Below are 17,201 nucleotides of genomic sequence, written 5' to 3' on the forward strand. Positions count from 1 at the left end.
TTAGCAAGAAAATCAGTTACTGCCACAGTGAGGTGCCATGATCCCCAAATTCAGAATGACTGAAAACAGCCCATGATGATAATTACTGCCTTCACAGACTTGCACGCAACTGGACAGTCTAGTCCCAGAACCACTGTTCCACCGTAAGAACAACTCTTCACAGAATCTTCCAGTCCAGGCCTCGCCACAGGCTCTCATCTCCTTCCCAGAAGTACAACATGGAAAACACAGACAACACCCCAAGGAGCTCATTTGCACACTTAATTCAACTTTTACTTAATGTCCACATTAGTTCAGTTCTATATACATAGAACTGAGTTGGGCATAGATTTTTAAAGATACGAGTTAAAAAACCACACAAAAAACTAATTGTTTTGGTGCAGATGTAGTCAACTGTAGACTAAATATGGACCAATCTACCCTGTCCTCAGTCTCTTTAACTGTATCATTAGTACCATCAAAACAAAGATTATACAAGTTTGTGATATTATCCTAGGAAAAATGCAACAAAATGATTACATACTTACAAGATGAAAAACCAGAGTTTTAACAAATAAAAGCGATAAAAGCAAATGAAAATAAAAATTCAAGGGCCAGCTCTGATGGCCTAGTTGTTAAAGTTCTCTGCACTCTGCTTTGGTGGCCCAAGTTTGGTTCCGGGCACAGCATCAGAGCACTCGTCTGTCAGTGGCCATACTGTGGTGGCAGCTCACATGAAAAAAAACAAAGAGGAAGATTGGTAATAGATGTTAGTTCTGGGCAATCTTCCCCAGGAAAAAAAAAAAATCTTTTTCAAAAAATGTAGGATGTCTTCAAATGAAATGTACACGCCGTCCCTATTTGCACCAAATCGCATTTTCCAGTCAGAATCATTTGTGACTGATAACCTTCCTCATTCCAAACATGTTCAAGCCTCTAGGTCTTTATTTATCAAAATTAAGCAATAGCAACTGACATCCTGAGATGAAAATTGATGAATTTAGATCCTATATATCTCCCTTATTCCTTCCTCTACTCAATATTTTTGTTGTTGAATTCTTTTAGTTTAGGCAATGATGTTTTAAATTTTCATTAAATCTTTCTTGTTTTATGACTGCTCCTTTTTCATGATAACCCATTCTTGTTTTGCAGACAAAATATCATCTTGAATCTGAGGATGCTAACTTGAAATCTTTACAAGTTCTTTTCCTTGAATTGTTTCTTCTGAGGACAGTTGTCCTATTCATTCCTCTTTTTCCTATTTCTTTCCTTTATGGTTCATAATCTTTGGTGGATTGTTCCTATTTAAAATGAACAAGGTTGATAACACAGGTGGCTGGTGAGGCTCTCTGCTGCTAAGTCGCTTTCTCCAACAAGCCTCATCCCTGAATGGGAGGCCTGGTCTAGGACTCTGCATACCTGAGTGGCTGCCCTCTCTCCCCCTTTTAAGGTATGGGCAGGGAAAGGCAGAGAAGCTAGTGCTCCTATGCCTCCTTCTGTGGATGTCAGTCTCCACCTGGAGCCCTAGACCCTCCCCCAGAGCAAACTGCTCAATATCTTTACAGTAATTGCCTGACCTCAGCCTGGAGCTGACAAACCATACAGCCACCACTCTGCAGACAGTCCCTTAATCAGCCACTTCCATTTCCAGCCTGCCTCTCATCCCTCCTCCAGGGCTGCCAGGTCCACTATGAGGATGAAGTACTTCTACCTTTGTTATAAACATATCTCCTGCACGTGCTCTGAGCAGGACTCCCTCCACAGCATTTATCCATCAGTAGGGTACCACTGGCCTTCCTTGTCCAGAAATTCCTAACATCTCCCATCTTTGAAGAATTTATTTCCCTCTGTTCTTCTTGGCATTTCATTAATTGGCGAAGAGGGAAAATGAAAGTATGCTCTATCTCCCATCTTAAAACTGGAAGCCCCTCAAAGAACATTTATTCAAATATCTATTGGTCTTTTTGCTTTTAAGTCTTTTCACATCAATTAATTCCTTTAATATCTGGCTCAGTACTCAACTCTTCCAAGGGACTCCCTAGACCAGAACTGAAACACTCTTAATCCTCTAAATCCTTTCAGTTATTCTGCATACAGTTATACTAGGTTCCTTTGTTTTATATTTTTGCCTGTTTTTTGAACACTTGCAACGCTGTTTCTCTAACTCATGAAAGCTCCCTAATAACGGGGCTCATAGATGATACTTCTGTGACATCCTCCTCCACAACTGCATTCCCAACACAAGTGCTCATAAACAAGCAAGGTACACAGGAGGCACTGAAAATAACCTGGATAAATAAATGAGCAGGTATGCAACTATTATTTGCATTATTTGGTATCTGTTCCCTCACAGATTAGGTAAAGGTCCACTATGCACCAGACTCTAACTTAGAAAGCCGTGGGGCGTACAGAGTAAGCACTAAGGTGCTCTTACGAAAACAGGAATGGAGATTTAGTCCAAAAATTCAGAGGTGGGTCTCTGACATTATCATTTAGAGTTCTTCCCTACTTAAGCCCAGGGGGTTCTTAGCACAGGGTCTCTACTCAGAACTCAGAATTTTGTCTTCTTTCTTCTAATAAATGATCAGAATGTAAAAATGAGCCTCCTAACAGACAGAGTCCTGTCAAGGGATACTCTTGAGCCTAAGCACAGCCTCAACAAAGATCTGTACTCTAAACAAAGACAGGTGACCGACCTTCACACAGGAGGCAAGCTGAACTGCCTGAACTTTACTTCCCCTCCTGCATCACACTTATCAGCTGACGCACAGCTCTACCAGGTACATAATCAGAATGTCTGAGGGTTAATGTCCAGAAGCAACCATCAAAGAAGAAAATCAGAAAAGGTAAAACCTTTCTTCCAGCATGTTACTAAACTTACTTGATGTGGGGGAAAACTCTCCCCTGGGTTCACAAGCCAAAACAAATGAGGGTAAAAAGCTGAGGCACAGAAATTGGGCTAATCACACCATTCATTTCCCTTCCTCTTTTTGGTTTTTTATTCTGAGCCAATGTTAAATATAAAAACATAAGTATGCTCCATTTTCTCAGTGATCTGTCATCTGTTTCTCAAAGGATGGTCTAGAACCAGCTACATTCTAATTATCTGGGAGACTTTTGAACTGCAGATTCCCGGGTTCCACCCCAGAGCTAATAAATCAATCATGCTTTCTGGGGATGTGGCCAGGGAATCACTTTTCTAACAAGCTATCCACGTGACTCCTTAGGCACAGCAAAGTCTGAGAACCAGAGATCCAGGCAGACAGTCCTCCACTTGGGCCAGCACACTGACTAATTTCTTGACTTTCAAGAGAGAATATAAACCATTCTGACATGTGTGGAAATTCAACCAACAACATGAACACCAACACTCGAGACCCTGGCTTGCAAAACAACCTCCAGCTCAGTCAAAACACTCGGCTCCTGACTTAAAAGAGTGCAACCGAAACTGCTGACAATCAACCTACTCCTCAGGTACTCCCTAGATACCGAGTAAGGGCACAGACAGCCGCATACACACTGAATGGGTCATCTTTCCTCCTCACCAAGGTGTGCTTCAATGCCATGAGCTAACTTTACTAAAGGCTACTTCCACGAAGAGAAATATGAAATTCACAGGCACACAGAAGCACTTGATGCAAAAACTGTTGCTGAAGACAGTATCCATTACGTTGCATACTGCTCCCCAGTGAGAAATTTCTTTCTCAACTGGTAAAAACTTTGCTTCTCTGAGGAACTGGCACGATGCTTTTCTAATACCAAAGCATTTTCCCAAAGCCCTTATAAAGATTATATGACCCCACACAATCTGACACCTGCTTACTTTTCCAATTCCCTTGCTGCAGATACACAGGCCATGCGTGTCTACACATGTATAGGTCTGTGTGTGTTTGTATGTACACAAACATGTACATCTGTGTATGTCTTCTTATGCCAGTGGCCCCATCCTCTTTGGGAAAAGGTACTATAATTAAAAAAACAGTACAAAGTAAGCTATACTGAGTGAAATTTAAATTTCAGAGTCAGGGAAATGACAAAGAGCCTAACTTGGATTCCTGGAGGAGCTTTCTTGCTTAAATTTTACACAACACAGGAGTGAACTAAGCTCACATTCCAAGATAATTCAGAGGGAAATGAAGAAAGAGCAGTTTAACAAAAAGGGGGTAGAAGGTTCTCCTACTTGGGCATTTTGTACTTTTATTCCTCTAAGCAGTAAATGAATATTCATCACTATTATCATTCCTGAAAAGGAAAATCTGTTAGACTCTATGTATCACCTCTTGAGGAGAGAAGACATGTCCAATGATCTATTTGGTGCCTCAAATACAAAGAGAAACAGCAGACGAAAAAGTTGGAGCCATCTTAGTCCTTGAGAGGATATTGTGGAATGTGCAAACTGAAATTCTATAGAAGAGGGGCCATTTCCTACAAATAAAAAACCTATTTCTCTGACACTGGAATCTCCTCACCATTTTCCATTCCTTACCTTCTCTGGCAAGGCATAAAGACATGCAAAGCTGTGGGAGACAAAAGTGGGTTTTACAGTCAGGTGAGCCTAGAGGCAAATCCTGACGGTGCTGTTCATTAGCTTTGTGCCTTAGACAAGTTACTTTTAAAATTTTCATTTCTTTAATTATAAAATGGAGACACCTACTGTTATTTAATGATGGGAGTTACTATATGATATCTTTTATAGGTCTTATTTTCAAGAAGAACAGCTCCATCCATTTTTTCTAGCAAAACAATTAAAGTACATATATAAAATATACATTTTTATAATAGACAAATTATATTATAATACATATTTATGTGTTCTGTGTGTCCAACAACCTGACAAACCTCTCTGGTGACCCACCCCCAGGGACACAAAAGACACTGATCTCAGGCACTTAACTATTATTGAGGAGACAAGTCATACATATAGTCATCCCTTGGTATCCATGGGGGATTGGTTCCAGGAACCCCTGTGGACACCAAAATCTGCAGACTCTTAAGTCCCTTATATAAAACGGCAAAGTACAATGAATACAGTCAATTGAACTATGATCCTTAATTGGTTGAATCTGTGGATGCAAAACCCACGGATATGGAGGGCTGACTCTACATGTAAATAACTGTTTATGATTGAAAGGTAGCCTATTACAGAGGTTAATGTACAAGATTGGGAATCAGGAGGTCTGAGTTTATGACATACCCTTATAAATAAGTCACTTCTCTGTGGGTCTCCATTTCCCCAGCTGCAGACCACAGGGTTAGACTACATCTTTTATTTCTTCTCACATCTTAAAGTCTCTGATTTATAATACAAAATGAGGCTCCAGGTGCTAGAGAGGACATGTTAGCACACCGGTTTGGGGAAGTTCTGTGGAGGAACTGGGTCTTACACTCAGACTGAAGAATGGAAAGGACTTGGGATACTGGGAGAAGGACAAAGGGCATGATGGTTCAGAGAAACAGCAAGAGCAATCAAAGGAGAAACAAGACCTTTTAGAGCTAATGAGATCAATCTAGCTGGCAAAGTCTGTCATCAGGGCCAGGAAGGCAAGGAGAGGTCAGACCCCAAAGGGTTTCCATAACAGAGAAAGGAGTCTGGGTTTTGTCCTGGAGGCAATAGGAACAATCAGAAGTTTCTAAGCAGGTATAAATTGTTAAAGGGAATCCCATTTCCCTGTCCCTTTTCATGAGGAAAATCATGTTTCACTCTCAGGGAGGTAACAATACTGAAAACATTCTCAGCCCTTCTTCAAAATCCTCTCACTTCTCTAATTGGGGAGCTACCAGACTGGTGAGACTGGGAAAAGGAATGGCGCATACACGGGCCCAGCATCCTCACTTTGCTTCAGAAACGAGCCTGCAGTTCTGGTCAATAAGCTCAAAAACTGAGAGAGTAAGTCCAATGCTGGCCCCAAGCCGGTGGAAGTTCTTTAATCTAGTTTATCAATAATAAAGCTGATAATTGTACCTCTGCTCCTGCTGACTATTTCCCAACTGATTTGGAATGGAGAGGGGGAAAGAAGGGGTTTGATTTTTCTACCACCACCACCACCAAACAGAAATAACAGCAATGCTTCAGAAAGATTAGCCAGGTGGCAGCTGGCAAGATGGACTGAAGGAGGAAAAGACTGGAAACCCATAAATCAGTTGTGCAGCTCCCATAATAATCTAAGCATTAAGTGAATCATTCGTAACCATCAAGTATTATCCAGAGTCTAATCAATACCTGCTCAAATCAAAACATGTACTTGAGCCAATCTACAAAAGAGTAAATCAAAGAGCACAAAAAACTGAGACTCAATTACAAACATATTTTTTTTTACCGATTAATGTCCTTTCATAACTAAAACTGGTTTTTTGTTTTTTGCCTTTTTTTTTTACAGATTGGCACCTGAGCCAGTCTTTTTTTTTTTTTTTTCTTTTCTTTCTGCTTTTTCTCCCCAAATCCCCCCAGTACTTAATTGTATATTCTAGTTGTGGGTGCTTCTAGTTGTGGCACCAAAACTGCTTCTGCTGACCAGTGGAATCATTAATTAAAGGCCCAAAGCATTTTATAAATACATAAAGGAGAAGAAAGGAAAGGTTCACCAGTCCAGAACCCTATCTGGGCTACACAGAAAAATTCTATTATATTACAAGTCAATCTTACATGGCCCAAAAATGAAGAGAGAGAAAGCCTCAGGTAACCTGCCCACATTTCTAGAGAGATAACTAGCTCCATCTGTCAGCATCCTCTCATAGGTTGTCTCCTGGATTTCTAAACCTCAGAAGGTTCTGTTGCCTTCTAAGATAGTACCCTTGAAACACTACCAAGCACTTCTCCAACTAACTTGTATTTTATGCAAACTAATTAGATAAAAATCAGGTTCCCTTAACATTACTACATATACATTTAACACCCAACCTTCTTTTGTGAAATGCCACACTGTCCCGAAGTGGAATTTGCAGCAATGCCTATATACTCATTACCCTGTTTCAGATCCCATACAAAGTAAATGTGAATTCCTTAAAGGAGGGGAGTTGATAAAATTGTAAGTACCAGGGGCTGGCCCCGTGGCCGAGTGGTTAAGTTCGCGCGCTCCGCTGCGGTGGCCCAGGGTTCAGATGCTGGGTGCGGACGTGGCACCGCTCATCAGGCCACGTTGAGGCAGCATCCCACATCCCACAACTAGAAGGACCTACAACTAAGATATACAACTATGTACAGGGGGGGTTTGGGGAGATAAAGCAGGAGAAAAAAAAAAGATTGGCAACAGGTGTTAGCCCAGGTGCCAATCTTTAAAAAAATAAATAAATAAAGTGAGCTCAGATACCTATGGCTTTCTACTGCCTTGTACACTCAAACCAGACTCCTTATTGGGGCTGTGAAAACTCTCGTCTAATTACCCTAATTCTAAAACACTATCCATATTCCTCTTTGTTTTCTCTAATAACCAAAATAAGTCACTTCACTAGCTCACATCAGATTCTCCTTCTTCACATGTTATTTCCCTGAAGAACCACTTCAGCTTCTCCAAAGTAATTTGGAGATGAAAGTTATTGGCAGAAGACAGAAATTCACTCTGCCACTCCATACACATATCCGAGATCAGAGGATGCGCACCAGGTTCACTGAGAAATGAAGCCTGTACGTTTCTCATTAGTCAGATCTTGATTTTACCTAGCCTGCTTGACCTTCTGGAAGGTATTTTAGGTCCATTCTTGTCAACTACATTCCTAGGATCCCATCTAAGCTTCTATGATAGACAAAAGATGAGATCTCCTGGAAGCCAGAAGGGAGTGAGTATCATAAGGCAGTTCTAACTTGGATCACGAAGTTATCCATCTGGTCCCAACAAACTGTCCACCTGAAAATGAACTGAACCATATAGTACATTCCAAGTTGCAGCAAACACCACCTAAAACACTTTCTCTCTTTAAAACTTACTTCCTCCAAGCCTGACCCCACACAGGTCTGATGGCCTCATTACTTTACATTCTGTTAGCATTCATAGCAACCTGCCTTTTTCTAGGTTCCTTGGTCTACGTTCTGCCTCTGCCCTTAGATTTTAGAAACAAATTCCATACGACAGAAGTTATATATTTTCTGTTTTGTATGTCCTCAAAAGTTTATAGACAATGTTCTGATTGAAGAATTTAGAAAGAGACAAAACGAAAACCATTACATTTGTATACAGATGACAAACACTGAATTCCCTACGAGGGCATTTGGGTCCTGATAGGATCTATAGCCAGGGTCCTCCATATCACCCACCTGGCAGTGAATCTGTAGTCATGCCCTCTAATCTCTCTACGAGTCACTAGTCTCCTCTGGTCTCACTGACTCAACCTTTCCTGAGCAGCTACTGCTGAGTCAGGCACTGTGTTAGATACTGAACAAGAGAAACAGACCAGAAACGGTCCTGCACTAGAGAGAGCAGAGCCTAGGGAAGCCAGGCAGTCCTTTTCTGTCTGGAACTCTGCGCACCCATGGCTCTCCCAGACCGCCCGCACTACTGATCCCCAGGAGTGTGCACCCTCCAGACAGCTGCTCCTCTGCCAAACGACACTGCTACTGTTTTAAAAATCACTGCCCTCCCTCCATCATACCTGTGATGTCCCTTCCTTTACACCCTGTGCACACTAACATTATTTTAATCCTTCTTAATCCAAAAGGAATGGCAAGAAATTGCAGGGCCAGTATTAATTAAAGTTATCCTTCTCTCATTAGGAGGTGAGAAAAGTGGTTCATTTTGGCTAAAAGTAGTAAAGTTATGTCCAGGGGCTGGAGTAAGGCCAAAGGCAAACCCCTCTGTGGAGGCAGAGCCAAGTGCCCCGAGCAGGGAGAAAGGGGCGCACCTGGACTTCCTGGACTTCGTCCTGGCTGCAGAGTCAGTGCCGCTCCTCTTCTCTTTGGCCTCCTTGGTGCCCGAGGCCTCCCGGGGCTTCCGCGCTTTCTTTGCTCCGTCCTTCTGCTTGGGTTCCTTGGGCTCCTTGGGCCTCTTGGGCTCCTTGGCCTTCCTGGGTTCCTTTGGCTCTCTAGGTTCTCGCTTCCTCTTTGGCTTGGGCTCCCTGTCCTTGCTTCCCTTTGCTGCCCCCTCTTGCTCTCCTGGATCCTTTTTCTTCCGTTTCTTCTTCACTCCAGTGCCTCCTCCTCCACTGTCCTCCATTCCATTGTGGGATGTCATTTTCCTAGGAAAAAGGGTCTCAGCTTCCTCTTCAGCAGCATACAGGTCCTTCTGGGACAGACAATGACTGGCAACATCTTCAATTTTCTCTTCCTGATCAGTGCTGTGGTCAAACGGGGAAGGGGATTTGTAGTCAAAATTGACAGAGGCATCTGACATTGGGGAGTGATTCAGAACTTTTAAATTTGACAACTGCAAAAGAGAGAGAGACACGTATATTACTCTTCCACTGCATGCTTCATACAAAGAATGTTAAGTTTGAATGCATGGATTTGTTAGTTCCTTCTGTGCTAGGCATTGGGGATACAGTGCAAACAGGACACACGTTGTGTTTGCCTTTGTCCTTGTGGAGCTGTACCAAGCTGTTGTTAGCATATTAGAGATGTACCTAACTAGCATATAAGAAATTAGTATGTAAAAACCCGAAGGATTTCCACGTTACTTACAGAAATGTGAAACACCTTTTAAGTCCACGCCTAGAACAGGCAAGAACAACAGTCTCCCACAAAATACCTTTAGCTGCCACTAGCAGACACAAATCCTAGGCACGATGTTCTGCCTCAGGATGGCATTTATCATGCTAATACACAGAAGTTTTGTTCAAATGTATTCACAAATAAAGGTGCCGACACTGGGGTGATAAAGACGCAGGGTCAAACTCAGTGTGTTGCTTTATTTACCCAAATCTTAGCTCTCATGTATCACCAGGCAGCATCAACATTCAACTGGTTTGACTTTCAACAAAACTACACCTTTTATTTCTAACTAAAAATGGTGTTCTTCTGTATGAGGAACTTATTTAATTTAGCCATCAGACTCAGCACCAACCTTTGGCCACTTGCAAAAACCAAGCATGAGTATAGGAGGAAGCTGCACTGTGACAGATGCCATTAGAAAGAAATGTGTCACAGGTGCTGAAGGCAACCCTAAAAAGGAAGTTTCAAAGCTGTTTTTGAGCACCATAAAATAAAGGTGCAGCCTCCCAACGTGACCACTTTTAAGAAAACATCTTTTGGACGCAGAAGTTCTACTTTCAGGTCTGGTATCGCAAAGTACATTTGTTATTTCGTAACCAAGCTAAGGTTGGTGATAATCCAAGAATAATATGGGCGCTGGTTTCAGGCAACATCACACTCTCCTGGATCAGGACAAAGAAATAAATAACTTAAGGAGAGCCTCAGAGGGACAAGCTGGCTTTCCAGGAAGAAAGTTACAACCATCTTTGGATGATGGCTTAGGAACAGCACCATTTGTGAGTAGCCTGCTCTCCTAACAAGAGGGCTGGTGTGTGCTAAAGAGCACAGACACTTGCCCAGGTGGTGTGGTTTCCCTCCAGTCTTCTGGTTACCCAATCTGTGCTCAGACTTCCTGGCTCACCCTGGGAGTGATGGAGAGTGCAAAATTCAGCTGCATATTTCCCCTTCTGTTTTTCCCAGTTCCCCTTCCTAGTCTGATACTCCCAAACATAACATTGAGAATCCCACGAGAAAAAGATGAAAGAAAAGAAGGATTTTTTGGATCTTTATCATAAATAAAATCCAGCCTCATAAACAAATCTAAATCCAGAGGGAATGGGTCATTCTGGCAGGACTCACTACTTAGAAAAAACAAGGAAAACTCATCAGTTTGACTATCTCATTGCTGATTCAGTACTTAAGATGGCTTAGGAAAAGGAGGAGGTAAGTAAACTTAAAAGGAATTTAAAATCAAATGGAAGAAAACAGTAAATTTTATGTTTTGTGATTTTTACAATAGTAAGAAAAAAAGGAAAACACAAGGCAACAAGAAACCCAACAGTGCGGTAACAGGTACCCAGTTAAAGATCAGATCCTGTGACTGCATAGCCATCCCTGGGATATTACTGAATTCTGTGCCAGTGACACGTGGCCCTCAGGGAACAAGTTTTTGCTTACCATGCAAGGATGGACACACTTATAAAGCAAGAGATACAAGTTTACTAAAGAGGTTTTCAAAGACAACTCATTAGACACCTAATTCCACCAAGGCAGCTCTCTGTACGTCTCTTCAACGCATACCTCACATCAAGGGCTCTCTTCTGAAAGATAGGGCTCTCCAGAGAAGCTAAGGCAGGTGGAGGTAAATGTGGTAACTGGACAGTCAATCATTAGGCAATAACAATAGCAGCAGCTAACATTTATTGGACACATATCATATGGATGCACTCAGAATTATGCAAGGCCTGTTTGATGGTATCTCTAATGTTTACAACAATCCTACAAGGTTAGTGTAAAGACACCTATTTTGTATATAGGCAAATGGAAGATTACTGATGTTAAGTGATGTGCCCAAGGCCATAGAGCTAGTGAGCGGAGAAGCTTGGATCTGAACCCTTGGCCAAAAGCTAACACTCATTTCACTGACCGTTTTATGAAGTCCCAGGGCACCATAACGATGATTAGACTTGATTAAAAGCATGATTAGACTTGGTTAAAATGTTAACTGTAATGATGTATAGAACCACTTTAGGAAAAGTTCAGGTATGTCTTCATAAAGCTAAACATACACCTAACTGATGTCCCAGCAATTCCACTCCCAGGAATCACAGACAGTCATCAAGTCTACCCCCTCATTTTACAGATAAGATAATCAGTTCAGAGAGATGAAGCAACCTGTCATGGTTATATTCCTAGGGAGTGGCAGAGCTGGGACACCCTAGAGGGAGAAGGGAAACCCAAGATATGCAGCACAACTTGTCAATGCTGAAAAAGAGGAAGTATCCCAAAAGGCAGATATGAGTAATAAAAAATATAAAATTATAATCTTGAAAGTCAATAATCCACCAGAAATGTTTTTATTTTTAAGGCACCTATTGGGAGCTTGGAAAAGATAACTGCTGAGGATCAAAAAAATATGACAAAAAATATTTCTTCCATGTGTCTCAAGGTCCAGTGGGGAAAAAGGCAAAGAGCCTAAATAGCAAAGAGCATACTAAAAAAAAGTGGGCAACTCTCACTTCTTTTTTTGTAACTTTCTGAAAGTTATTATTTGCTTTTATCTGCATCCCATGACTTATACAAACTTCAGGAGACAGTGACTTTGTGGTATTCCCTATTATCTTTGTGGCCTACAGGAAAACTCAATCACATGGTTATTGGATGAAATGAGTATTCTCAATTTGAAAAAGAGAAAGAAAAAAGTCTACAAAATTGTACATGTAAACATATTTTGTTTCAGCTTCTACCAAGAGGGACATTAGGTCACCACTTTGAAAATGGCCCTAAAAGGAAAAGACGAGATGTGGACCACAATACCAACAATATTTTACATTATACTGACAATGTAAATAGAGACAAGCATTTAGGAACACAAGGATGAAATGGGAGAGAGGCCGAGTGATAAAACACGCAAGATTACTAGCTCATAGACCACATTGTTAGTAATAAAACCCATTTGTTTGACTCAAAATTATCAATCTACAGTATTTCTGGAAAAGATACTTAAAGATTTGAATCTAGATAAACTGGATTCAGGTCAGTTGTAAAGGATTTAAGAACTAATGAAATATAATGGACCAGGGCAATGGTTCCCAAACAAAAGTCCAAGGACAAACCCGGGTTATCCCCCTAAGAATCATTTAAGTACCTGAAAGTCAGAATAGACTCTAATTAAGAAAGTCGTCCATGCTACAACATGGATAGACCTTGAAAACACTATGCCAAGTGAAAGAAGACAGGCACAAAACCCACATACTGTATTATTCCATTTATATGAAATGCCCCAAATCGGCAAATCCATAGAGACAAAAAGTAGATTAGTGGTTGCCAGGGGCTGGAGGAAGAGGAAATGGCGAGCGTCTGCTAATGGGCATGAGGTTTCTTTTGGGGGTGATGAAAATATTTCGAAATCAGTTAGCAGTGATCTTTACATAATACTAAAAACCAGTGAATTGCATACTCGAAAGTGTGGATTTTATGGTATGTGAATTATGTCTCAATTTTTAAAAATCCAATATAAGGATATCCAGAAAATGGTCCTCTCATATGTTGCTGGCAGGAGTGTCAGCTATTAAAAGCCTTTTTGCAGGGGAGTGTAGCACTAATACTAAAATTTTAATTGCTTTTAAACTGAGAAATTTCTCTTTCAGAACATAAGTTAAGGAAACATTTAGGTACTCTAAATGTTTATGTATAAGAATATCCGATACAGAATCTTTAGGCAAATGCTTAAACTAACAGCACATCTAGCGTATGGAATAATACTATGCAGCCGTTATTATACAAAGTTTTAGTTAACATAAAAAAAAAAGTCCACAACATGTTGGAAAGCAAAAAAAGAAAACCTATGATGTAATCCCATTTTTGTTTTTAAAAATGCTCTATCAACACTAGCTTTTAAAAATAAATTTAGGATACACAACAGATATTAACCATCATTGTGCCTGGGTGATAAGACTGTGGGCAACTCTCACTTCTTCTTTTGTAACTTTCTGAAAGTTATTATTTGTTTTTACCTGCATCCTATGACTAATATAAGCTTCAGGAGGCAGTGACTTTGTGGTATTCTCTATTATCTTTGTGGCCTTCAGGAAAACTCAATCACATGGTTATTGGATGAAATGAGTATTCTCAATTTGAAAAAGAGAAAAAAAAAGTCTACAAAATTGTACATGTAAACGAAAATGACAAATACCTGTATATAGAAGAAAGAGAATGAACAAAATGTTAATAGTAATCATTTGAGTCTGTGCAAATTTGGTTGTTTGATTTTTTTAAATAGACATCTAAATTTTCAATAGTGAGAATATTAGTTTCATGATAGCTGTAAAGAAAATTTTTCACATATATGTAATAGAAAAGTTTTAAAGACTTTAATAATAAACCAGAAAAATTATTTTGCCGGACAATTCATGCTCCTCCAGATCATGAGGATTCAGGAGCCAAAAGTAGAATATGAGAGGGGCTGGCTCTGTGACTACATCTGACCCAGTGCAGGGCAGCTGAAAGGGCCCCCGCACATTCTTCACCCAGAAGTGCTTCCTCGCAACGTCAACCCAGTGATGAGCAAGGCCCAGGCAGCTCCTGCCGCTGGTCTGCTTTAGTCTTCCATCTTCTCCAGCAGGGAGATCAAAGTGCTCTATGTTTAGGCTTAATATCAAGAAATTAGCTAAACATAAATGAGTGGAAAAGCTTATCTAAATTTGAGACCTTCTGTCTTTTCTAAAAGTCCAAATAATAAAAATGAAAATACAAAATAAGAAGTAATTGCTACTATTAATGCATCAGTTTGTGGACATTTCAGGTAGCTAAAGTTATTTTTCAATTAAAATTAGGATTGTTTTATTTTTTTCACCTTCGCTTTCTTCTGAAAGAATATTTCTTATAGTTACTCAACTGTGGAATATACTAAAGGCAGAAAATCCCACATATCCTTGCCTTTATCAAACTGCCATTGTACTGAAACTCATTCATGTGACAAACAGATTTGTGCTGACTGAGCAAGACCTATCTGAGGAGGGGCAACACAATGTCCGTGTGTGTGTGCGTGCGTGCGTGCGTGCGTTTGCGTGCACTGTGTGTCTCCTCTGGGATTTTTTCCCCCTGCGTTTAGTGTATTCGATGCATCCTTACCCCAGAGTCCTAGGCTTTAGGCAACAAAGCAGGTATGTTGATCCTGATGTGACTCCTCACACAGTCACAGCTGGTTAGCACCAGGGGGAGGCGAGTTCAGTTTCAGGTATCTAAGAATGACTCAGGTAGAGGTGTCCAGGAGGCTCTTGGATATACACTCCAAGAGAAATTTTTACATGAGTGAATTACACTGCCCAGGAAGAATGAACAAAGGGAGAAGAGGAAACAGGACCAAAACCTGAGGAATACTAATATTTAAGGGTCCTCAGGGGAAGTATACCTACAGACAGGTGAGAAGGAGCAGTCAGGTAAGTGATACAAGTGGGAAAAAAGGAAGAAAGTATGCTAACACAGGAGCCTGAAGATGAGAGCATTACAAGACAGAATGATCACAGGTGTCAAATGTTGCTGACAAGGACTGAACATGGCCAATAGATTTGGCAATGTAATTTGTGCAAAACCTCTCCACCCTAAAGTCCTTGGATCTGGCATTCCTAGTCCCCACCTCTATTTTTTTATTTTTGCACTTAAAATAGGGAGTGGGGTGGGTGGTGGTGGATTTTTCTCTTAATGATGTTTCATGAGTCTTAGAAATTTGACTTCTCCAAATCTGCAGGCAAAGTCAACCTAAACCTTGTTAATTCTAGGCAGTAAGAAAAACTGAGAGCAGGTAGATTGTTAAACTTAAGATGCTGACAGGGAAGAGTTAGGAGGAGAGAGGGAAAATAATACTGAGTAAGTGCCTTGGTTGTTTTTAGATACTAAGAGTTTACTTTCAAACAACTATGGTTTGAGCAAACCAAAACCTCAAAGTGATTCAATTTCCTAATCTGCCAAAGTGGAATCATATTTGTTCCACTAGCCAAGGCCAGGGGAGACCTCTTTTAGAATGTTTTTGTGATATCTTCTAGGCCAAGAAGAGGCTCAACAGATACCTGCACAATGAATAAGACTATTTTCCTACTCTTCCTTCCTGGCCCACCCGTAATTTTATCTCTAGTCTTGAGCCACCAGAGCCTCGGAGCCCAGAACTTAGGTCAACCCTGGCCCATATCACTACCACATACAAAGGCCCAGCAAGACCCTGGCCTGGAATTAGAAATACTGTATACACGGCTAGGGATTGGTTCTTTTTATATATCCCAACCTTTTAGTCACTCTGAGTACTCAGAATTGTTTCGATATTTTAAAGATAAAATAGATGTCAGCAATGATGGTAATAGCTGATTTTATTAAGAACTGACTATTAGGCAGTGTACTAAGTTTCTTAAATAGATTATGTCATCAAAACAACTCTAAGAGGAAGTATACTATGGTTCCAATTATAACTCCGTTTTATAGAGTAGAAGTTCAGAGAGGTTAAATAACTCACCCAAAGTTACACAGCTAGTAAGCAATAGAGCTAAGATTTGAACCCAGGTTTGACTCCTGCTTTCAAGAGCCACGGCTCTTGACCATTTCAAGATACTGCCTCACATCCTGGACACATCAAACTTTGCAATAAGAATCAGCAGGAATCTCTAACCACCTCTACTTTATTTCCATCATCCATTCTCCAACACGACTGTATCTTCTTAACCTTTCCCCAACTTTCAACTCAATAACTTTTCCTCTTCTATCCATTTCTTCATAAATCCACTTGTACCCCAGATCAGAGTAAGAGAATACATGAAGAATAAACAATCTAGTAGAACACAAAATATTAAGTGTTTTCTAAGACTTTTCAACTTTACCCAGAAGGATCCCAAGATGAGGGTTAATGAACATCAAATTTGGACTTGATAGCTACCAGAAGACCTACAATCACCATCCTAAGAAGACATTTTGTTAACAAGCAGCACTGTATTTCCTTTAACCCCCACAATATGAGAACTTTTGATCTCTGGTCACTAAGTATTACCTACTTTCCAAAAACTTGCAAAATTTATCCAAAACCATACTACCAGTAAAGGGACGGGTTAGCAGAGGGACCAGACAGTGAGTTAATGAAAAACCTACAAACCATATCAAAAGTGGAAAGAAGTTCCCTGTTGTATTTCTGCATTTTTCATAATACTCAGAATACTAGCTTTGGGCTAGTTTTCCCAGGGATAAACCAAAGTTAGGTAGAGGAAGACAATTCTCCACAGTCACATCAACACTTGTATGTGAGCTAAAAATGTCACAGGTCCTAGATTTTTCATTGCCACTTGAGGGAGTCCAAAGGCCTCGTCACCAGAGCTTCCCAGACTCCTCTGGTCAGGAAAGGAAATGAGGCAATTCCATTCAGCGATTTTAAGTAGTCTTCCTTATTCCAATGTTTTCTAGATGTAAACAGACTCGAAGCCTCTTTATTCATAGGCTTTAAAAGTTAAGATATAGAGAATAGACTGATGGTTACCAGAGGGGAAGGGGATTGGGGGAGGGCGAAAGGGGTAAAGGGGCACATGTGTATGGTAACAGAGAGCAACTAGACTTTTGGTGGTGAACACAG

The 17,201-nt window shown here is 40.6% G+C and overlaps 1 protein-coding gene across 3 annotated transcripts in view; it reads right to left on the bottom strand.

Annotated features, from left to right (window-relative positions):
- Nucleotides 1-17,201, bottom strand: part of CHD6 (chromodomain helicase DNA binding protein 6) — a 200,717-nt gene that overhangs the window by 121,377 nt on the left and 62,139 nt on the right. For all 3 annotated transcript variants that reach the window (XM_046678724.1, XM_046678722.1, XM_046678723.1), the window contains exon 3: nt 8,812-9,332. In XM_046678724.1, coding sequence (XP_046534680.1) covers nt 8,812-9,332 — 521 coding nt within the window. The remainder of the gene's footprint in view (nt 1-8,811; nt 9,333-17,201) is intronic.

The sequence above is a fragment of the Equus quagga genome, chromosome 12 (assembly GCF_021613505.1).
Source record: "Equus quagga isolate Etosha38 chromosome 12, UCLA_HA_Equagga_1.0, whole genome shotgun sequence".
NCBI lineage: Eukaryota > Metazoa > Chordata > Mammalia > Perissodactyla > Equidae > Equus > Equus quagga.